Source organism: Sinocyclocheilus rhinocerous, unplaced genomic scaffold (assembly GCF_001515625.1).
Source record: "Sinocyclocheilus rhinocerous isolate Xijiao unplaced genomic scaffold, SAMN03320098_v1.1 scaffold969, whole genome shotgun sequence".
NCBI lineage: Eukaryota > Metazoa > Chordata > Actinopteri > Cypriniformes > Cyprinidae > Sinocyclocheilus > Sinocyclocheilus rhinocerous.
Genome location: NW_015664218.1, coordinates 279,170 through 302,887, shown reverse-complemented (window position 1 = coordinate 302,887; position 23,718 = coordinate 279,170). Strand labels below are relative to the sequence as shown.

The 23,718-nt window shown below is 36.7% G+C and overlaps 1 protein-coding gene across 1 annotated transcript; it reads left to right on the top strand.

Annotated features, from left to right (window-relative positions):
- Positions 1–1,819: 1,819 nt before the first annotated feature.
- Positions 1,820–10,098, top strand: LOC107730012 (adenosine 3'-phospho 5'-phosphosulfate transporter 2-like). Its single transcript, XM_016540760.1, has 10 exons — positions 1,820–2,342; positions 3,221–3,448; positions 3,568–3,689; positions 4,700–4,854; positions 6,975–7,082; positions 7,230–7,327; positions 7,417–7,509; positions 9,205–9,316; positions 9,420–9,489; positions 9,704–10,098. Exons 2-10 carry the CDS (start codon positions 3,236–3,238, stop codon positions 9,852–9,854), a joined length of 1,122 nt encoding a protein of 373 aa, XP_016396246.1. The 5' UTR covers positions 1,820–2,342; positions 3,221–3,235; the 3' UTR covers positions 9,855–10,098.
- Positions 10,099–23,718: the final 13,620 nt, after the last annotated feature.

Here is a 23,718-nt window from a genome sequence, read left to right as displayed (position 1 = left end):
TATTGCCTAAAATATCTAGGTTTTGGCTTTGTTTGCGTGTGCAGACCGATCGGTGTATGACATCAAAATACCTCGAGAGCATATTGAAAGCATAAGGAACCGTCTGTATGGTATTTTGATGTCATACACCGATCGGTCTGCACACGCAAACAAAGCCAAAACCTATAGATATTTTAGGCAATATAGAAATCCTGGCCAGGACGCGTCCTGGGAAAATGGCACGTATGGTCACCCTATAGTAGAATTGTTCAGAAAAGCAGGAGTCAAACATTTTCTGATGACGGATTTCTGCCGAGTGGATTTTCTTGTTTTACGTCCCAATTTGCATGCTTGTATACTATGCATTAAAAGTATGTGCTTCTTTTGTAATGGAAAAGTAGGCTACATCCCTCTGGGTGTGTGGAAAGAAATGCATCAGAATTTCGATATATTACCAGGTCATAAAATTGCATCTAGATAACACAGAACCCCTGGTAATATGCTATGTGTGGTACAATATTAGCTTTAGCATCTAGCAAATATCCATCCATTCATTCATTCTCCAAACCAATTGTCCTATGTAGGGTCTAGCAAATGACATTACCTTATAATTCATTACTTCACTTTTATGTTAATATAAAATATATTTAAAAAATTGCGTGGCAAACCTGGCATATATATGTATATATATATATATTATCCAGGCACCTTTGTCATGCTATGTTCAGTGCTCAAGAATTTGGAATTCATAACAGATTACATAAGCGGCACTCAGAAGGTGTTCAACATTGTTCTGGGTTATAAGCACAGCTGACCCGGACAGCATCAAAAATGTGCGCTTATGTGTTTATGATGCCCAAAAATGCTGCTGAATAAAATTTTGCCAAATATAAATCTTATAAAATTTGACTCCTAATTAATAATAAGGCATTGAACATTATTATTATTATTATTATTGTTATTATATGCTTATCCACAGTAAGCGTTTAAAGGGTTAGTTCACCCAAAAATGAAAATTCTGTCATTAATTACTCACCCTCATGTTGTTTCAAACCCGTAAGACCTTCGTTCATCTTCGGAACACAAATTAAGATATTTTTTATGGAATCTGAGAGCTGTCTGACCCTGCATAGACAGCAACGCAACTGAAATGTTCCCAAGTCCAGAAACGTAACAAGGAGATCGGTAAAATAATCCATCACGTCACGCTGGATCTGTTTGCTACGTGCTGTGATTTGATCTGAACGGAAACAGCGTATCCATGTGACGCAGCTGACACAGAACAGCATACGTTGTTTACGTCCAGCGGATATTCTCCAAAATGGCACCAGGTTGACGCGGAGAAGACAAATTGTTGAATAAAGTCGTTTTTTTTTTCTTTCACACACAAAAAGTATTCTCGTAGCTTCGTAAAATTACGGTTGAACCCCTGATGTCACATGGATTATTTTACCGATCTCCTTGCTACGTTTCTGGACTTGGGAACATTTCAGTTGCATTGCTGTCTATGCAGGGTCAGACAGCTCTCAGATTCCATCAAAAATATCTTAATTTGTGTTCCGAAGACGAACGAAGGTCTTACGGGTTTGAAACGACATGATGGTGAGTAATTAATGACAGAATTTTCATTTTTGGGTGAACTATCCCTTTAACAACAGCCAGAAAATAGCCCTCTCTAATAATAATAATAATAATAATAATACATTGCAAATCATAGTATAGATTGATTACAATACAATATGTTTTATTATTATTATTATTATTATTATTATTATATTGTTCTCCAACCTCAAATCTATCAGTGCAGTGTGTTCAGATCTGGTTCAGATCGACACGTGGGTGTTCAGTGACGTTGGTCACGGGGTCAGAGTTCACCGGAAGCTGTTGACTGCTGCCGGAAAACAGAACAAAATGAAAACCTTTAGAATCATCGTAAAGTTTGCACGTTGACATACGTTTTTATGGATGAAGGGTTTGTTTTGTGTTCCGTTCGATTGGATCGATGTAAAGATGTCTGTATCACCATGAGACGAGCGCTTAAACCGGACTTTAAACCCGGAAGTGGAGCAGAGCAGCAGGTGTTAGCTTAGCCGCTAACACTCTTTATCTCTTCTAAATTCCATATGAGGGAGCGATTTTGTGTTTAAACACTGATCTCACGCTCATGCTGCACGGTGAAGTCACATATTGAGCCTGCCATGCGTGTCAGTGCTGGGGCTCGTCGTTTATCGGGTAGTGAGCTGGGCGAGATGTGAGATCAGTGTGATACACAGTTCCAGCTGACAGATACTCATCACTCCCATCTGATCAGTGTGATTCTGATTAAATTGGTCAATCACTCTGATCTTCTCTGGGTCATTCTGGTAAGATTCTGTCGTCTTTTCTCAGTTTAAAAATGCATAAATCAGTATACCGTGAATGCACAGACATTAACAAATCCCAGTAAGTTACCATGGTATGGCATTTTAAATATGTGCAATTCAGTGGTATTCTTTAAGTGTCTTTGACCGCAATGATATATAAATTCTATAATTTATGTATATAAGTTAGTACCATGGTGTATATTGAATGTGTTACAATTATTGTGTCATGCTACCACTGTTGCATTAGAGGATATTTCCCTCATCTAAATGTTTGTGTAAGCAACAACAGAAATAAAAGCTTTGTTTTGAATTATAAGCATGTTTATGTGCACAAAAACTATTTAGAAAAGTGTTTTTCAAAATATGACACTGAACCATACAAAATATAGCATGTTAATTATTTTTTCCACCAACATACTAGCCTATAATTGCTACTGTGACTGTATCAGAACTGTTATAGTGTGTGTGTGTGTGTGTGTGTGTGTGTGTGTGTGTGAGAGAGCAAAGAATAAACTAAGCAAAATGACTGACCGGTGTTCCCATATTAATTGATTTTATGAACTTGATTTAACAAGAACATTTTGGTGCAGACTATTAAGTCGTGATGTACTGAATAATGTTTTCCGGTCCAAGCCTCTACTTCATTTCAAGTTAGAGTACAGACATTAATGAGCACTATGCATTTATAGCACAGCTTTAAAACAATAGTTCACCCAGAAATGAAAATATACTCACCCTCAGGCCACCCAAGATGTAGTGGAGTTTGTTTCTTCATCGAAACAGATGTGATGTGACATCAGACTGGATATTGATCTTTAGTAGACAGTGAAGTTAAAGTATGTAAGTTCAGATTGTGGATGAATTGTTTTTAATTCCAGGAGCCTGCAGACATCATGAGTGGCAAATTTGGGCTTGGGAATTACAGCTCGAGGAAGCACATCTCCATATCTGTGCCCTCATCCACAGAGGTCATGTCACCTCATATCAAATCGGTGGAGGAGCTCAGAGTGCTGGGCATCAACCTCAGCAGCTTCAACACACCAACACAGTTCTTCATCTGTGTGGCCGGCGTCTTCCTCTTTTACCTCATCTACGGCTACCTGCAGGTGACAGTCTGGCCCATTACTTAATTTGTGATTGTTGGCTTTATATTTGTGTCTGCGGTGATGCTAAAGTCATGTTTTACTATGTGGCATTGCTAACTTGTTAGTCTCTGTGTTTTCAGGAGCTGATATTCTCTGTGGAGGGCTTCAAGCCATTTGGCTGGTATCTGACTTTAGTGCAGTTTGGATTTTACTCCTTGTTTGGTTTGGTGGAGTTGCAGCTTACTCAGGATAAAAGGAGAAGGTAATTTTTGGGGCTGTCGACCAATTTAAAAATTATTGAAAAGAAAACCTGCCACTGTAGGTTTTCTTTTCCTAAAGGTGTTTTTTTTTTTTTTGCAACCAGCTGCAGTATCATTGAGTGCGTCTACATGCACGTTCTTAAGCTGATTATGCTTAATAAGCCAACAGCGCACGTGGTTATGTAAATGCAGTAACCCATTTTCTTTTATCGGAGTAAAGGTCATAAACGGCATAAGCATAAACTGGCCGACACAGGTAGTTTTTTGCCTCTTACCCCGATTTCGCGCGGCATGTAAACGCGTTAACCTACTTTCCGTTGGCTTATTGAAGTGTGCATGTGTGATACGTGACAGGAACACATCCGTAGTGCAGATTTAAACACATCCAGGCAGAGTCAGTCAGTCAGTCAGTCAAAATGCTGCTTCTGTAAATGCATGAGTATAATATATGAGCTGTAAGTTTCCCGCTGACATGCAAGCTTTAACATCACAAACTGACAACATATGGAATACTCGGAGACAGATACGGAAGTGATTAGCTATGTTTTGACGTTACTACAGGGAAATAACCTGATCTATTAATAAAGTCATGTAAACATGGTTTACTTGATGTGCATGCAAACGGGGAAAACTGGTTATTTTAATAAGCTGATATTTGTGAGTTATCAGCTTACTGGTGAGCATGTAAACATGCTAATTGATACCGATACCTCTATTAAATGGATTTTCTATAAGGAGGGACTTTGTAGAAAACGAAGCGTTTGAGAGAGGCGGGCATAGAGAACCTACAATAATGTACAGTATTTGAAAAATAATGTGTTTTTTGAACATTAAAGCATGTCAACATATTCTGTTACACCAAATACACAAAACAATGATCTTTAAAAAAGCATCATATGACCCCTTTAACATTAACATTAAAGTTATACCAACTTTTATTTTACATTAACATAAAACTAGTATTCACAAAATAAGAAAACAACTTAATGGAATGCCTCTTCTTCTTTTTCAGGATACCATGCAAAACCTACATGATCATCGCATTTTTAACAGTTGGGACCATGGGCCTATCCAACACTTCTTTAGGATACTTGAACTACCCTACACAAGTCATATTTAAGTGCTGCAAACTCATTCCTGTCATGATCGGAGGAGTTTTTATACAAGGTACAACAGATAATATGCCTGATTGTCTTTTAATGTCTCCATTCAATGCAGACTGAAAAAAAGAAACAATAAATGCATTTATATTGTTTAAAAAATATTTTTAAATAAATACTGTTCCTTTAAGCTTTCTATTTGTCATAGAATCATGAAAAATATGCATCACGGTTTCACTGTTTTTAACATTCAAAATAATAGGAAATGTTTACTGAGCACCGAATCAGCATATTAGAATGATTTCTGAAGGATCATGTGACACTAAAGTTTGGAGTAATGGTTGCTGAAAATTCAGCTTTGCCATCACAAGAAATATGTAAATGTATTTCTATTTTAAAATATACTAAAATTAAAAATATAGAAAACAACATTTATTTTAAACACTAATAATATTTCACACTATAACTGTTTTTACTATAGGCATTACTGTACTCCATAAAAAAAAATAGAACGCATTATAATCAGTGAAGCTGTCTACACTAGATGTGCCACAAAGGATGCTGTAGATATGGTGTTACTTTCTTCCATGGAACACAAACTGAGAATTTTTGTGACAGTTCATAGTGTGCATAGTGATCAAGCTCCAAAAAGGACAACAACAAAGTATGATTAAAGGAGTCCATATTACTTTTGCATTATTATTATAAGTATTCTGCAACCAAATAATGCCAACAGCAAAGTTGTTATTCAGAAATATTGAGCAGGAGATTTTAAGGTGCAGCAGAGAAAAAAATATGAGTGAATAATGACTTACATTTCAGCCTAAGCTTGAAATTTAGAAGAAAATACTGAATTAATATATATTGTGGAGTATAGCATAGTGCTGGGCGGTATGACCAAAAATTTCTATCACGGTATTTTTCAAAATTATACCCGTTTCACGGTACATGACGGTATTTTTTTTTTCATGCATGACGGGGTGTTAACCATATTTTCTACTGATTGAGAGAGGAAATACTGCAGTATATTGACTTAGAATGCCCTATTTTACTGTCATGATGAGTGAATATAAAAAATATGAGTGAATAATGACTTACATTTCAGCCTAAGCTTGAAATTTAGAAGAAAATACTGAATTAATATATATTGTGGAGTATAGCATAGTGCTGGGCGGTATGACCAAAAATTTCTATCATGGTATTTTTCAAAATTATACCGGTTTCACGGCACATGACGGTATTTTTTTTTTCATGCATGACGGGGTGTTAACCATATTTTCTACTGATTGAGAGAGGAAATACTGCAGTATATTGACTTAGAATGCCCTATTTTACTGTCATGGTATTTTAAAATAAGAAAAGAGCTGCATATAGATTTTTCATGGAAGAAAAGTCATATATGGGTTTGAATTAGCACAATAAGGTTGACTGATTTGTGGGGAAAATATCCCTTAAAATTAAGTCAGTTGACTGTTTTTTTTCTCAGGTTTGTAATTTCCTGTGAACAAGTTCCTTGTTCTTATGCCGTTTCTTTCATTGCCCACTGTTTTGGAGTCCTTCGCTTTTCTTATGCAAGAATTCGATTGGAGTTTTGATATCCTGAACAAGAAAGAATGAAACCAGCTGAACAGTTCTCCCCTCTCTTTTTATGGGGATATTTTTTTTCCCTTTCTCTGGAATCATAGACCTTGTGTCCCCTGAGGCTGGTGTGTAAGATCAGCGGGACGTTGGTTGAGCATGCGCTCAAGATGCAAACCCATCAAAGCTGGACGGAATCAAAGTGATGCAGAGCAACCTGCTGCATCACCTCCATCCCCACGGCAGTTACCTGTTTGAGATCACTCTTCGACCTTTCTTGCTTTTGTTTTTTTTTCTGGTCTTTGCATTTTCATGTCCAACCTCAAACTCATTCTCCTCGCATGCTTGCTTGTGATGAGTTGAAGAATCCAGCATAAAAAGCACAAAAACTCCTTCTCTCTTCAACATCAGTTCACCGTTGAACTTGTTCAAAGATCTTTGTAAAGTCTACCTGCAGCCAAACCTGCAGCCAGAACTCAAAGGACCCAGACGATAAGGCCCTCAGCTTAGCAGAGGATCAGATCCATGTTTATGCGACTTTTGTGACGTGTTTGAGTTGATCCATGTCAGAGTTTCTTGATAGAGCTTGTTGATGTTGTTTGTTTTTAGGGAAGCGCTACAACGTTGCAGACGTGTCTGCTGCTCTGTGCATGAGTCTCGGTCTGATCTGGTTTACACTGGCAGACAGCAAGATTGCCCCAAACTTCAATGCAACAGGTACAGAACTGCTTCTTTGTCAGTCTGTTGACTATGGTTGTTCCAAAATCTAGTGAGCTATTGCTAAGAATAATCTACTGTCTGCATAAGAATGATTTTTTAAAAACGAAATGTAATTGAAATGTTATGGTTGTTTGTTGTTTCTAGGGGTAATTCTCATATCTCTGGCCCTCTGTGCGGATGCTGCTATTGGAAATGTGCAGGAAAAAGCCATGAAACTCCATAACGGAACCAATTCAGAGATGGTACTAATTATTTAGAATTAAGACCATCATTATAATGTTTGTCTCTCTTATGTGCAGGAGTATTATTCATTGTTGTCCATGTGTTGCAGGTTTTATATTCCTATTCTATTGGTTTTGTGTATATTTTGCTGGGGCTGCTGTCTGTTGGGGGGCTTGGACCTGCTGTTTCTTTCTGTTCTCAGGTGGGTTTTAACACAAATATATTTTGCAGTAAAGTACACATTCATTTGGAATTCAAAAATATAAATAATTATTATAATTACAATTTTGCACAAACAGTTATGGCAGTTTTTCATCCTTCTTCTGACTCTTTAGAATTTACCAGGCTGTTCTTGATGCTGTACCTTTAAGACTACTGTATGTAAATAGAATCTGTTGTGACCGGTTAACTATTTTTCTAGAACACTATCATTTAGGGTCAGACATTAACTTGTCCATTAAGAGGCAATATTTGCACCCTGGAATTGATTTCCAGTGGTATTTTTTTGTCCTCCTTATAGACATTTTTTTTATGATTATCGTATTAAATGCATCTGTATTTGATGTCAAATATCTAAATTTAACCAATTACTTTGAATTAGAATACTACCAGTTTTATCACCAATAACCAATCAACAAAATTCATCTTTACATTGGAACAGAAGCTGATGGCATGCTTATTTACATCTAAATGTAATGTTCAATCTACACTTTTCATTCATTTTCATATTTCACTTTAATCGTGACAGTGGATTTAATGTAATTGTCCAGGGCCATATCCACCCCATCCAGTGGCAGTGGTTTTTGTGGCATTTTTACCCCAAGCTCCTGGGACAGTATTTATTTATATATTAATTTATTTGTTTGTTTGTTGAAAAATAAAAAGCAAATTACAGATAATAGAACAAATACAATAGATAAAATTGTTATCGTGAAATTTGTATCATATGGCCCACCCCTAACTTGTATAAAACTATTATTTATGTATTTATTTAAATTATTATTAGATTTATTATTAGATTTCATTGAATACTTGTTTATTTTATTTTTGGTGGAGTAGTATTACAACAGTAGTATGTTTCTTATTTTTAGATTTTATTGAATAATCACAATAAAAATCGCAATTTATAAAATGGTTTATAATTTTTATTAAATGCTTGATTTTTACAGTGCTGTTGTATTATTACAATAGTAATATATTTCTAATTTGTATTTATTAATAATTACAGTAAATATAAAACTAATTACTAGTTATTTTATATTAAATGGCTCAAAAAGTGTGAATATGGCCTATGAGGAATATTGTTCAAATGGAAAGATTTTTTAGTTTTTCCCAAATCTTTCAGCACTAAAAATATTTAGAGTGTTTGTCTGTATTATATATATATATATATATATATATATATAGTTTACATTATAATACTATTTTTTTTTTTTTTTTTCTATGCAGATGCACTTCCCTACAAAATCACCCCAATCATTCTACAACGATTAATTATTTCCAAATGGAAATTGCTTCATTTTTTAATATTGCAATATAGTGTCAGTATTTTTATTTTTTTTTCCAATATCATGCAGCCCTAGTGTTGATATATAAATGCGGATGTTCATAAGTTATTGAACTCATGGTTGTGATTGCTTTTCTAATTTTCTATTTGGTACACCCCTTGCAGCAACATAATTTTCATATTTATTGGTGGTTCATATTAACTGACCCAAATAAAAACTAGAACCACAAAACTGTGATGTAAATCTAATCATAATGTTTACACAAGCACAGGACTCTTTCATTTCAGAGGAACAGGAACTAGAAGTTTCACATGACATGAGCCTTTGAAATACTGTATTTTTAATATCTAAATGCATTCTGTCCTTAAAACTATGTTTTACTCACTCAGCATCCAGTGACGACATACGGTTACGCATTCTTATTTTCACTGACGGGATATTTTGGCATTTCATTCGTCCTGGCTCTGATAAAACTTTATGGAGCACTGGTTGCTGTCACAGGTAAGACAAGCCCTCTCATATATGTAAGTACTTTTGGAATGATCATTCAAATTTAGTAAATAAAGATAGTGAATTAATGCACTTTTTTTTTTCCTCTCTCCAGTGACTACAGGAAGAAAAGCCATGACTATCGTGTTGTCATTTCTGTTCTTTTCAAAACCTTTCACTTTTCAGTAAGTGAACCAGAATCTCTTTAAACACAACATGAAACTACTTTCATAACGTATTGAGGTGTATTTCCAAATGCAACAATGCTGAGCAAATAATGTAACTGGATTTTATCCATCAGCATTTGATTGGGTCAGTTTTAATGTCATGTTGAGTGTTGATTATACTAATGACATGTTTCTGTTTTGTTGAGAATGACGTACAATGGTTCTTTTGCAGGTACGTCTGGGGTGGTCTTCTGGTGGTGTTTGGCATCTTCCTTAATGTTTACAGCAAAAACAAAGACAAAATGAAGCTTCCCTCCTTAGCAGAGCTCAGAAAACGAGTGCTCAGCGGGAGGAAGGTGCGTCTGCTGTCTCAGGACGTGTAGGAGGGTGAACTCAAAAGTTTAATTGATGGGCTTCTCCTACGTCTTACATCAGCTGATGCTCAGGTGTGGTTTGGGAGACCAAGATGGGGCAGATCACCGAGTCGAATTGGCACACATGGAGCGTGGGGACCTGTTTGAATCAAAGGGACCATAAACTAGAGCCAAAAAGCAAAGATTTGCACTGGACAAAGGTGGAAACTGAAGATGGAAATGGTTTCAGTAGAAAATCCCTTTTTTTTTTTTTTTTTTAACAAATCAAGTCCAAATAAATGTTGGCCTGATGGGAGCCAGTTACATTTTAATGGAATACATTTCACCTGCATGTGCCGTAAAGTAACGGCAGCAGCTGACATTCAAGTCAGGACTCTATTTTTTGAGGTAACTGCAATCGCACAGGTGAAAAGAACTCAGTGATTGTCTGTTTAAAGGGCTGACATTCAGAAAAGGTTCAACTTATCAGCTGCCATATTTGCTAACCATTTGTTTGGTGAAAGGGTGGCTGTTTTTACATTAAAAACAAACTGGGAAGTTGATTCAGACAGTCTGGAGTGTTTTCATGAATAATGGCGTCTCTTATCCATTGGCTCCAGCATGGAGAGTTGAAAGGCTGCCAAGCACTTCGATGGATGTTTGGCCCTGCGATCGCCCAGGGCCTGTTTGATTAGTAATCCTGGAATAAGATAGCACCAGAAAGAAAACAAACACTGTGCACAGGGCTTGGCTTTAGACCTAATTTAGTTGAGCAGAACATCACACGTGTGCGTGTGTGTGTGTGTGTGTGTGTGTGTGTGTACACATATGTGGTTTGTGCATGTTTGTGTGCCAAGTGTGCGACACTTTCAAAGCCTCAGGGAAATGATTATTGTGCAGTTGTTGCCACCCTCTCCCTTAGAGACACTGCCAGTTATAAAACACAGCATTAGCACAGATACACAAAGGACTAGCTGCTGTTTGACTCATTCAGATTTCCTGAACAGAAAATCATTACAACTTTAATACTGTCCACTTATCACAAATGTTTATTTATGAAAATGTCTGTAATCTTTCAAGCATTTTAAGTACTTCCATATCAATTTTAAATACTTATAAGTATATATATATATATATATATATATATACACACACACACAAAAAAAAAAAACTGTCCATAAGTTGATTATCCTAAAAAAATTAGTGTTTATCAGGAAACCTGTTTTAAACAAGCATTATTTTTGTTATAAAAAGGCACAAAAATGAATGCAGCTGTATATTATCTTATGGGTTAGTTCACACAAAAATTACGATTTTGTTTTACACACACTCATGTCCATATCTATTTTCCAGATCCATATGTTTTAAATTTTTCAGTGGAATACAAATTCACTTTTAGCAGGGGACAGTTGTGGCCTAAAGTTTAGAGAGTTAGACTTGTAACCCGAAGGTTGTGGGTTTGAGTCTCAGTACCGACAGGAATTGTAGGTGGGGGGAGTGAATGAACAGTGCTCTTTTCCACCTTTAGTACCCATGACTGAGGTGCTCTTTAGCAAGGCAAAGAACCTCCAAATGTTCCCCTGGCTCATTTTTCTTCAGTTAAAGCTTCTAGTGATCAGAGGTGTAACTAGTTGTGTAAATGAGCACTAACTTACATCAGTAAACTCATGAAGAGTAATTGGTATAAAATTCACCAATGCAGAGCAGTGTGAGAGGTTTCATTAGCACTTTTTCGCTGCTTGTGCAGGCCAACTTTCTTTTAGCTTTCAACTTAATCTTAGATGCAGTTCTTGAATATTATGTGCATATTTAAATACACTGTTTATTATATGAAAATTGTATTTATTTCAGTTCACAGTAACAAACATTAATACATAATAATTAAAAAATAATACAACAGAAAAGCACAGGTTTTCAATAATTGATTGCACATTTGAAGGTGTATTCCATTATATATATATATATAATAAGTACAACATGGCCACGGTTTACTGAAAAGAGAGAACAAATAGATCAAACGTGGCCATGAATTAGTAAGTCGAGGAAACAAATTGTTAGTTCATTTCCATTATATATATATATATAATTTTTTTTTTTTTTTTTTTTTGTGGTTGCACATTACTGCCTGGAGAGTCCACTTAATGGACCACTTCAAGTTCTGCCTTCAGAACAAATGATGTAACTGAAGTTTAAGTTACAAGTTACTAAACTTACTAGTAGGAATATAAGTATTTCGACAACGTTTCTATGGGTCAGGAAGCTCAAAAAAAAAAAAAAAAAAAGATATTTGTGTTTCTATGGGTGCTTCTCAATATCGCTCCTCGTTTTCTCACTTCTCCATCCTCCATCCTACGACCCGGAAACCGATCGAGCTCAGCCATCTTGTAGGACATCTCAATTTTCTAACTGCTCCGCGAGGAGTGAGAAGGCTTCCTGAGGATATTCCATGAGCAAGGATACACAGGTGTATCCTTTGCGGAAGTGTTTTATCGACTAAACGTGACACATGTATAAATTCTCCTCCCCCTTCACATCTGCACCTGCAAGCTGTTTGTGAATAGATAAGATCCCTAAAGTTGCAAATACTAAAGTCTCAAACACAAAGAGATATTCTTTATAAAAGTTTAGACTGGCCCACACCCTCCTAAAATGCTTATTAGTAATTCACAATTTCATAAAGCTGACAGTTTCTTAAAATCTTCGTTTTTTTTTTTTTTTTTCTTTTCTCATTCTTGTCTAATGAAGCAAAAACATTTATTGCACAATTGCAGGGAGACAGTTTCAAAATGAAATAATTTATAAAAATTGATTTGGCATTATACACTAAACAAAATTAAATCTTGCTAAAACAATGACCAATGACTAAATTCAGTATGAAAGACAATTTTATATCATTAAATCAGTAGAAAGTCATGGGTACACAAATGGCACTGTTCACCCAATGTTCTTGAACCTGATCAGTATAAACTAGATTTATACTTGTATTGCCTTTATGTGGTCCTGTGTGTAAAAATCACTAAATACAGCAAACTTTTACATCAAAAGTGAAACAATTAAAAATCAGTTATAAACTGGAAGGGAGATGTTACCTCTCTTCATTTTAAATCAAACTCATTTTAAATGCAGTCTGTTTGTCAAAGATAGATTGTGTCTAAAGGTCCATTTAGATCATAGTACGTTAAGAAGCCCCAGCTGACCGCAGCTAAAAGAACCATTTATCTTATGAAGAGAAACACTAGCACATTGAACAATGAAGCCTTAAAATCCATTTGAAGTGTGAGAGTTTCATTCATCAAACAAAGTCTTTGACCCTATACACTCAGAACACACACAGTACAAACCGTTTCGTTTTTTTTTTACAGCTGTTTTTTTTCTTATTTTTTTTGCATTGGGCCCAACATGATGCCAAAATAGTTTGTAAGCCATGAACAAAAATCAAAATCAAACATTTAAATTTATTCAAATTGCCATGAACTACTTTGGCCCAAAGATAGTTTTGTAAATGCATAAATATGCCAGAGAATTCACTTATTTTAATATGTCGCTATCCCTTCAGTGCACAATTATAGGAGTAGCTGCATTTTATTATTTGCATTTAGCATTGTTTTTCTCCCCTGCTGTCCCTGTCAGAACAAGACCTGCAAATACCAAACAAATACACTGAAATTAGCATATTAATGTCACCCAGTTTGCATTGGGTGTGTATATAAACCTGTATACAAGTGTATTCTCTCTACCTTTCTATCTTCTATTGCTCTTTTGCTCTCGCATAAACTGAGACGTCCACCCAGCTCTTATTAATGTATCGGGTCTACCTGGGTTCAGTGACCTCTGCCCCCCCTCCGCTGGCCTCCCTTCATAAATAATGGGGGACGTCTGCAGCTCATCACCTCAGTAAATAGGCTGCCGTATAACTCCATATAACTGCCCCAGCCACTCCAATAGCCCAGCAGGTCCCGCTGGCAGCCCATCCATTACCAAAGGGCCATGGCTGTATCGTCCTTGGGCCGGGGCCGGACTGGGCCAGCCGGGTGAGAGAGAGAGGGGCTATGAGCTTGTAAAACAGGATAAAGGGGGAAATGAAGGGGGTGGTGGGGTGGAAATGGAGTAAAGTAGGTCACAGGACTGCTTCAGAACTGAAGGTAAATGGGGGGTACATGAAACCTGAGAGACAGAGATGAGTCAGATGAGATGGGATGGACCCATAATGTCAAATCAGTTTAATTTTTACTTGGTGTCAAAAAGGAATAGAAATATGTAACTACTTTATATGTTCTCAGACAATTTTTTCAAATATTATATTATCAATAACAATAACAAAAAATATAATAACAAGTATCATTATTGTTATTGTTGTACTTCATCATAAATGTTAAATACACACACACACACACACACACACATATATATATATATATATATATATATAGTTTTTCAAAGCCAAATCTATGTAATATCTGTCATAAAGGCTCTCCCATTGGTTTTAGATACATAGACAATTGTTTTAAGTTCAACGTACATTAGAGACTTCTAGAAAAACTGGTTCTCATCACAGCAACTGTAAATATTCATCTCATGAATGTCTGGGCTCTGTAAACCGCCTGCTTCCACATGAACGCTTTAGTGTGTGTGCGTGTATGAGCAAGACAATATTCACATGATGTATCTTGCAGATTTGCCGTGTCAGCAGCAGCATTACAGGAATGATCTGCACACACTTCACTCCTGACAGGACTCAAAGTGCCAGAGCCGGGAGAATATTCTGCTCTCTCTCACTGAGAGGAATTCTTAATAATAAATATCACACTAATAATGAATGGACCAGTGGCTGCAGTTGTCTTGAGGGCATGATATCTAATTTCCTCTCTCTGTTTCATATCTCCACTCCTTCATGTCAGTACAGTCTGTCATTAAAGCAGCGCAGGTCTGTATCGCTCTTATTTATTTTTCAAATCAGTGTGTAAATCTGAGCCAGGCCCTTGTTACAGATGAGTTCCAATAAATTATGACAGACCGACTGACAAATCCAGAATTTCAAACAGTGCTCTGCCATACACAAGGCGTCTGACACTCAACCTGGCTAGAAAATCCTTCATAACACTTCAAATATATTCTCTCTAAATGAACCGTGATGCATCTAATATTCTCTCAGCACCTTGGAATCACAGACATGTTGTAAAGCTTTACACTGTCAGGAAAAGGATGATATCACAGCTTCATTTATAATGTTAATGTTTAGCAGAAAAATGGATCTGAGGCATAAAGATCTGGTACTGTACAGGTTTCACATTTGGTTGTTTTAAAGAGTGTCTCCATTACCGAATTAGTTTCAGCAATGTGTATAAAATTGATCCTAAATTTACTATAATTAATAGAAACAAATCCAGTACAATTTTATGTATAAGTAAAAGTTTATATATAAATGCATAAACAATACAATATATGGAGGTACTTTAATGTACTTAATACTGGTCCTTAAGACAATTTTGCATAATATTCATTATTTTAAATGTGGTTTAACCACATTTGATAATGGTAACTAACTACAGGTAAAATCATCCATGGTTCTTTATCATCACTGTGGATGGAAATACCGTTTCGTTACACTTATGGCATTTGTATGGAATATATTATGAAAAGTAGTAGCAAAACGACATATGGAAAGTACATACAACTGAAATGTGCTGTAGGTCCTTAAATCTCAGAAGTGAAAAATGATTTAACTTTCCTTTCTGTTCGTCCTTTCATCCTTTGGAAAAAAAAATCTGCATAGATATCCCTTAAACACTGCTACTTTTGTGTTTCACATAAAATAAGAACAGCATGTAGTTTTGAGACAACATGAGGGTGGGTTTTTAACAGAATTTAGATTTTTAGGAAAATTATTCCTTTAAAGAAGTTTTAGATAACTCTAGAACCAAAGTCCACAGAGATATGACACACATGCGAAAAGAGCACAAGAAAGAACAAGTGAAAAAATCGAATCTCAAGCTTTGTTGACCCTCACAAGCACATCTGCCATCTTGCATTGTGATGTTCCTGATGTTGTGGAGTAAAGTCCTCTCCTGGGCAGATCACTACACACGTGCTTTTAAGCAAGCCTGATACCTGTGCATGGAAATGGCCGCCATCAACACAGAACATGTTGCTATCAGAGCCCATAACATCAGCGCTCACCTCTGGCCTGATACGGTCTGACACGCATATGTGCCGCAGCAGGGTCAGCGCTTGCTGAGACAGCTTTGAGGCCGAGCTCATCAGACAGCACGCAGGGGAAGGTGCTCCGCACGGCGTCACAAACAGAAACAATAAAGCAGGCACGGAGGAACGTGAAGATGTTTTTAGAGAAGGAGAAGAAATGATGATAAACAAATGACAACAGCAGCGCTGGTGTGCACAGAGTTTACTGTTAGCACAGATTTGCGCTGACAGCACATGTAAACAAAGCAGAGGCCCACTGAGGCAGAAAGACACTACAGTATACTGAAATAAACCACACTAACCACAAAGCACTTTTTTTTTTTTTTTGAGTTAGTATACCCAAAAACAAAAATCTAACTTACTGTCCAGCAAATGTAATATTTGTCATTCCCTAAATTAGCACAACATGACTTTAACTATTTTATTTTGCAGTGATGCAAAAAAAATTCCATTTCAGTCAAAAAATGTAAACGCAAACCATGGATCTAGAATTGTTATAGGTCAGTCAAATAAACAACAAATGTCATATGTATTGCTGATTTATTATCCGCCATTAAGTTCTGCAATATAACAAAGGAAACCACCTTGGTATAATATAAGGCCAAGGAATCGCTTTAATAAGAAATAACAAATAATCTGGTTGTCTTCAGCGGCGAACGGAAAGCAATTTAACGCATCAGTGGTGGTTGGCTATTAATTTGCGTAGAGATGGAGAGGGGACTCTGGGAGCAGGGATTCGAGGGACAACACGGCTGCTTTATGTATCATTCCGACTGCAAACAAGCAATGTGCACGCACAGTCTTTTTTTTTTAATTATAGAGCCATTTCTCCACAATGTAAATGCTAGCATGGGAGAGGTATATTATGGTAAATTAATAAAAGGCTCTGAGATAGGGGCCCATATGGCCTGTCCTTGGGGCATAGCATCAATAATGGCTGCCCTCAGGCTGGTTTCCACGCAGCGTCTGCGACTGAATGTGAAATATGTGTATACAGTAATTGGTTACAAAGATTGTGATCCCCCGTTTCCTCCTCAATACCTTTATCTGAGAGAGGAGGTGCTCATACCATTGGACTGCCTTTATTTTCCTCACATCATCACCATTACATCATTGGGCTTAACATATTGTTGAAGGACAGAGACACCAGAGAATCCTGAACATTAGCATGTATTTTTATTTATTTTTTTAGATGGGGGTCGGAATAGAAGAAATCTGATCGTTTGGAACAGTGAATGTTTGATCATAGTCAATGAAGTCAAGATTTATTTTCCCTTTTTCCATAAAAAAAAATCTAATAACAAAACACAATGCTCATAAGGTGAACTGATATGAGATTTATGAGATTTAAATGAATTCTCACATGTTACATTTTAGTACAAACTCTTCAGATGAGGACGATATGTTTATTCTAAAATAGGCAGCAGTGATTAAACTGTTTATGTACAGTACATCAAGCCCATAAATATAAAAATAAATGTGGATAGCACAGAATGAGGACAGATGATTTGTTTCTTACAAACACGCAGCTTTTCACTTCACAAGACATTAATTGGATTACTTGTGGATTATGATGCTTGTATCAGCTATTTGAACTCTCATTCTGATCGCACCCTCCAAATGATAAATACATGCATACCAATCGTGAATATGACTCACTATATTTCCAGTAATCCAAGTTATTCATAAAGAAAAAAAAAAGATATTATGAGATATAATATGAGATATTAAACGGATCTCATTTTGTAATTTTTCTTTCCTACAGGCTGTGCTCAACTAGGAATGTCATATATAGTTAAGGTATACATAGGCATATGCGATACACGTTAGTTTTATCTGTGATCATAGCGTTATTGTCAAGGGGAAATCTCACAATGAGGCTCCTTGGGGTCATGGGGTGCACACACTTGATTTTCTTCCCTTTTCTTTCCTCTTTCTTTTCCTTCCTCTCTCTTTCTTTCTCTTTTGGGGAACAATCTGCCCTATAGACATTACGTCTGTGTTTTCCTGCAATTAATTAATGCATCCCCAGCTAGTTAGCGGTAGCACTTGTTCCAGGACGGCGATGGAAGGAGGGCAAAGGGCCACCGCGAGACTCGGCTGCATAGCTGCAGGCCTTTGCTTCCCAGCCACTGCGCCTGGACTATTTTTACCAGAATCCTTTTAAGAAGAGAGATTCTGATTTTATGCAAGAGGATTCTCCAGGGTTTCAATTAACTAGAGGTCACGCTGCAGATCCACTGGAAAAAGAGGGAAAAAAGACAGAGTGCGAGATAAAGAGTGATTATTTTAATTAATATGGCCTAATTAAACATTTGTAAAATGAATTTCCAGCCAAGCTCTTGTTTTAAGATGGCAAGTTTGCTCTAATTGTGTGTTTACCACATTTTAAGCCTCTTAACTTTGTGTTTTCATCATTGAAAAGTAACTTCATAGGAGTCTGAGAAAGTTTTAATCAGATTTTACATTGGACACTGAGTGGTGAAACACAGCACAGAACCTAAATAACTTAGATTTAAAGGTAGGGTAGGCAGTTTCTGTGCTACTAATGTCACCAAGCAGAACTACCAAAATAAAGCATGTTTTTCAACAACCTTTGCAAACGCTCCTTTCGCACATTACACCTCTCCCAACTCAAACATCACAAGCACAGCTTTTACAGCTCTATAAAAGTGAAGGCATGTCTCAATGGGTAAAAGTAGGCAACTTTCAATAAAAGGTCCAACATATTAGGAACACTTTTAACTTAAAGTTTAGCTTATCTGTCAAGAAGAAACTCCACAACTTTGTTGTATCAATTGAAACCCTAACATTCCACCAAACTCTTCCATCTTGTAAAAACACTGCCATCGTTTATCCTGGTTTTACACCGTTGTCAAGTCTCGTGTATTTTGGTTGCACTTCTGTAACAGAATATTTTACCACACTGGCTAAACTATAGATATGTATAGGTGGATGCCATATTCGAATGCTCCATACATATTGCCGTGTCTGTCATCTTGGGATGGTCAATGTGTCGTCACTCACAGTAAAAATCAAAGAGTTTTCCAAGATGGCATAACATTGTGCAGCCTCTAGTTGTAATAAATGCTGAAATTTATATTCCTGTATATATATATATATATATATATATATATATTCATACATGTGTATAACTATGGTTGCAGACACACATTCAACTTACTCTCGAGTAGACCAGATTTGACCATTCCAATATGGTGGATGGCTTACATATAGCGGCCCATAGAGCCACTAAACCATCGTTTATCCTGGTTTTACACCGTTGTCAAGTCTCGTGTATTTTGGTTGCACTTCTGTAACAGAATATTTTACCACACTGGCTAAACTATAGATATGTATAGGTGGATGCCATATTCGAATGCTCCATACATATTGCCGTGTCTGTCATCTTGGGATGGTCAATGTGTCGTCACTCTAAATAAAAATCAAAGAGTTTTCCAAGATGGCATAACATTGTGCAGCCTCTAGTTGTAATAAATGCTGAAATTTATATTCCTGAAGAAATGGGATAAACTTTTACAGGTGAGAATGTGTTTTTGTATGTGGGAGTGTGTGTGTGTGTGTGTGTGTTTTACTATGAATTAAATAAATTTTACAGGTTTTTGAACTATGATAACATTTTAATTTTGTGTTAGCTAATGGCTTCGTCTTGTTGTATTGTGTTAGTTCAGCAAAATAATCTGCTGAAGTCTATTGTACTGTATATATATATATATATATATATATGCAGACACACATTCAACTTACTCTCGAGTAGACCAGATTTGACCATTCCAATATGGTGGATGGCTTACATATAGCGGCCCATAGAAACAGCCACTAATAAGGCATCTACCTATACATATCTATAAGCTAAACACTCTCTGGCTCAGCCTGCTGCAGTAGCCACGCCTCCAAACTCTCGCTATTGGCTGGACGAAGGTATACATGGGTTGACAGGCAGGTAGTACATCCTATCACTGATAAATGATAGGGCGAACATTTTTTTTATTACTTCCACATTAGATTTCCAGATAAGATTTATTTATATATTTTTGTTTTTAGACGACTTTAATTATTGACTGATATCAGGATGGGAAGAGACTTTCAACCAGTAAAAAAGAGACTTTCAACCAGAATAAAAAAAATTTCTGGAAAAAATTGCCTATACCCTACCTTTAATGTTGTCTGCACATCCCACAACCTGTCCATGCTGGCATCTACTGGTTTTAGCAAGATTCAACCAAGTGAAGTCAGTGATAGAAGTTGATTGAATGTTAATTGTCAATAGTACATTTATTTTTGTTAAGGTAGTTGTGTTCATAATTGGCATTTAGCATAATTTTTTGCTTTTCACGGCCCATCAGAACAGAACATTTAAAAACTAGTGCAGTCCTCTGAGTTACTTTGAAAAACACATTTCACCACTAAATGATACCTTTAAATACGTCATTTAGGCCATGAGTATTCAGTATATATTTCAGACAGTAGAATTGCTCTGGCAAGCATAGAAAACAGAGTGAGTCTATTTGTAATGGTAAAATCATACTTACAGCACAGGCCACTGAGCATGACAGCTGATAGAGCTGTGCCATATGTCAGTCAAAGAAGGGGCTGCTGGGAAATTTAAAAGCGATTAAGGAATGTTTGGTCAAAATGGCATGCCATGATGTGTGGCTTTCTTTCATGTCCAGTGAACATTATTCCACGAGCTCTCATTGTAATGCTACCCACAGGGCACGTCTAATGCAGCACCCAATGCAGGTTAGAGACATTTTCACTCCGTTTTATGAGCAGTGTGTGTGTGTGTGATAGGAGAATGGGTTGCATTTTTCACAGTTAGCTCCCATTTGTGTTCAAGTCTGTTTATGAGTTGTCCGACAGAAGTTAACTGTAGGTAAAGAGGAATTGGTTGCATTGCAGTTGTCTTTTATAGTTTTCCTTCTAATCAAGACAAAATAAATGCCATGTTTATTAACATTTTTAGGTAAAGTTTTGGATTTGTGACCTTAAAACCACTTGTCTATAAATCATGCAAGCATGGCTGCACTTAAGGACATGTACATAATTAATAATAAACCTTAAAAAAATAATAATAATACTTTATGTTGATTTGATAAAGTCTGGCCAAATAATTACTTTTTTTTTTTTTCAATCAGTTTGAAGCAGTTGTTTAAGTTTGAAGTAGTTTTAGAAACTCAATAAATGTTCTAAACATTTGCTAAAGCATTGCTAGGCAGTTACTAGGGTGTTCTGGGTTGCTAGGGTGTTCTCGGTAGTTAGGTTGTTGCTATGCGGATGCTAGGGTGTTCTGGGTGGTTGCTAGGATGTTGCTAGGTGGTTAGTATGCAGTTACTGTTGTGTTCGGGTGGTCTCTAAAATGTTGCAAGTTGGTTTTGTGTTTTGCATTTTGTGTTGCTATGTGGCTGCTAGGGTTGCAACCATAATAATGTATTACTATTATTATTAATATTATTATTATTACTTGCGTTCTTCCTTGTCCTCCACCATTTCCCAATATTAATGAAATCTTTATTATTATTATTATTATTATTATTATTATTATTATTGTCATTGTGATTATTGACATTATTGCTAATATTATTTATTTTATTTTTTTTTTTATTTCTGTTAGATTATCTCTAATTTGTATGCTTACTCCCCCATATCTAGATACAATGACAAACACGCGCACGCGCACACACACGCACACACACACGCACACACACACACACACATACAGACTGTTGGCTGTCAGTATATATGTTTGTTTGTCCAAGTCGCCAGATGGTTGCTAGGGTGCTCATTGTTGCTGTTAGATAGTTGAGTAGCTTAGTAGCTCAGTAGTTGTTAGGGTGTTGCTAGGATGATGCTATGCAGATGCTAGGGTGTCCTAGGTGGTTGCTAGGATATTGCTATATGCTTGGAATGTGGTTGCTATGGTGTCCTAGGTATTTTCTAGAATGTTGCAAGATGGTTGCTAGGTTGTTCTTTGTTGCTGTCAGAAGGTTGCTAAGGTGTTCAGTAGTTGTTAGACCATTGCTATGTGGATGCTAGGGTGTTCTAGGTGGTTACTAGGGTGTTGCTATGCTATTACTAGGGTGTTATGGGTGGTGTAGGCAGTTGCTATAATGTTGCTATGCGTTTTGATCGCTCAACAAACGTTTGCAGAGACATATGTATAAAACCTTTGAATGGATGTGGGACTGTATATCTGAGCTCTGTTTGACAAATCTACACATGCAGTGTATGGATTGTGTGATGTGTGTGTAAAAGAGGGTGGTTGGAGTGAGAACTTCTTTACGTTTCATTACGGCTTTGCCTCCATCACTCTGACGGAGAGAGATGGCAGAGAAGGGAGATGGGAGGGGGACAATTTTGGATGACCTTGACTACAACATGCGACAGTGTGAGATACGTACACACACACACACACACACACAGACAGTGCTAATCACAGGGAAGATGTCTTGATAATCTTTCATTCTAGAACTCAGCTTGTAGGTCACAACCCAAAAATGACACACACACACACACACACACACACAGTGCTAATCACAGGGAAGATGTCTTGATAATCTTTCATTCTAGAACTCAGCTTGTAGGTCACAACCCAAAAATGACACACACACACACACACACACACACAGTGCTAATCACAGGGAAGATGTCTTGATAATCTTTCATTCTAGAACTCAGCTTGTAGGTCACAACCCATCCCATTTTTGGTGGAAAGCAGCAGAAAAACAATGGACACAATAAAATACTACTAATTATAGAATCATGCATAGTAAAATAAATAGGTTTAACAACTTAACAACAGGAAGAAGAAAATGCTTCCCTGTTGATTTTGACGTCAAATGCTGAACGTCCAATCATAGTCAATATTTTAACAAATTGATCTTTAATTTGTTAGAAGCAAGTCAAGTTAAGCAAATGTTAGTATAGAATAATTTTTTAAACATGCCCACATCCTCTAAAAGCATGAATAACCATATAACCGAAATGATATTTATTACAGCTTTACTTGCACAGTTTGTCAACTACAATGTGTTTGTACAGAGAATTATTGATTTAATAAATTGTAACCTAATTAATAATCAATTTCAACATTTGATTTTAAAGACATTTTCAAAGGCATATTTGTGTTGAGTCGTACTGTGTTGAGTCGCCACTTGATGCCCAATGTGAATCCTACAGAAAAATCAGTCGAGAATCACTGGTTCTAATCTGTGTGTGTGCGTGTGAGTGTGAGGTTGTCATTTCAGAGTCGTGTGTGCCCTAAGCAGTGAGTGTGTGTTGTGGTGAGGCAGTGCTCACTAATTAGATGATCGCTATCCTCAGTGCCATAATCATGTGCATCTGGGTCCAGCAATTACTTAATGTGATATATTAACATATTCCTAGCAGGCGCGTCAGAGGAGGCCGCTCGTAGGAGACAAATTATCCAAATTAATTTCTAATTTAAAATCCTCTGCCTTTTATTATAAGCTGTGGGCGCCCCTCCATATAAAAAATGAAAGAAGAGAGAGAGTGAAGGATATTCGGGGAGGTTTTAATGATCTGGGCTGGTCTCTGCCCACAAACCAAATGAATAAACAGGAGGAAGAACAAGAGAAAGAGAAAGACACGGAACTGTGCATGGATGGATGGATGAGCGGTTTGGAGCTGTTCACTCTTGTGTAAAAAACGA

Coding starts and splice junctions, on each gene's coding strand:
- LOC107730012 (XM_016540760.1), top strand. CDS start 3,236: ATGAGTGGCAAATTTGGGCTTGGGAATTACAGCTCGAGGAAGCACATC. Junction 4,855..6,974: donor CGGAGGAGTTTTTATACAAG/GTACAACAGATA, acceptor GTTTGTTTTTAG/GGAAGCGCTACAACGTTGCA. Junction 9,317..9,419: donor AGCACTGGTTGCTGTCACAG/GTAAGACAAGCC, acceptor TCCTCTCTCCAG/TGACTACAGGAAGAAAAGCC.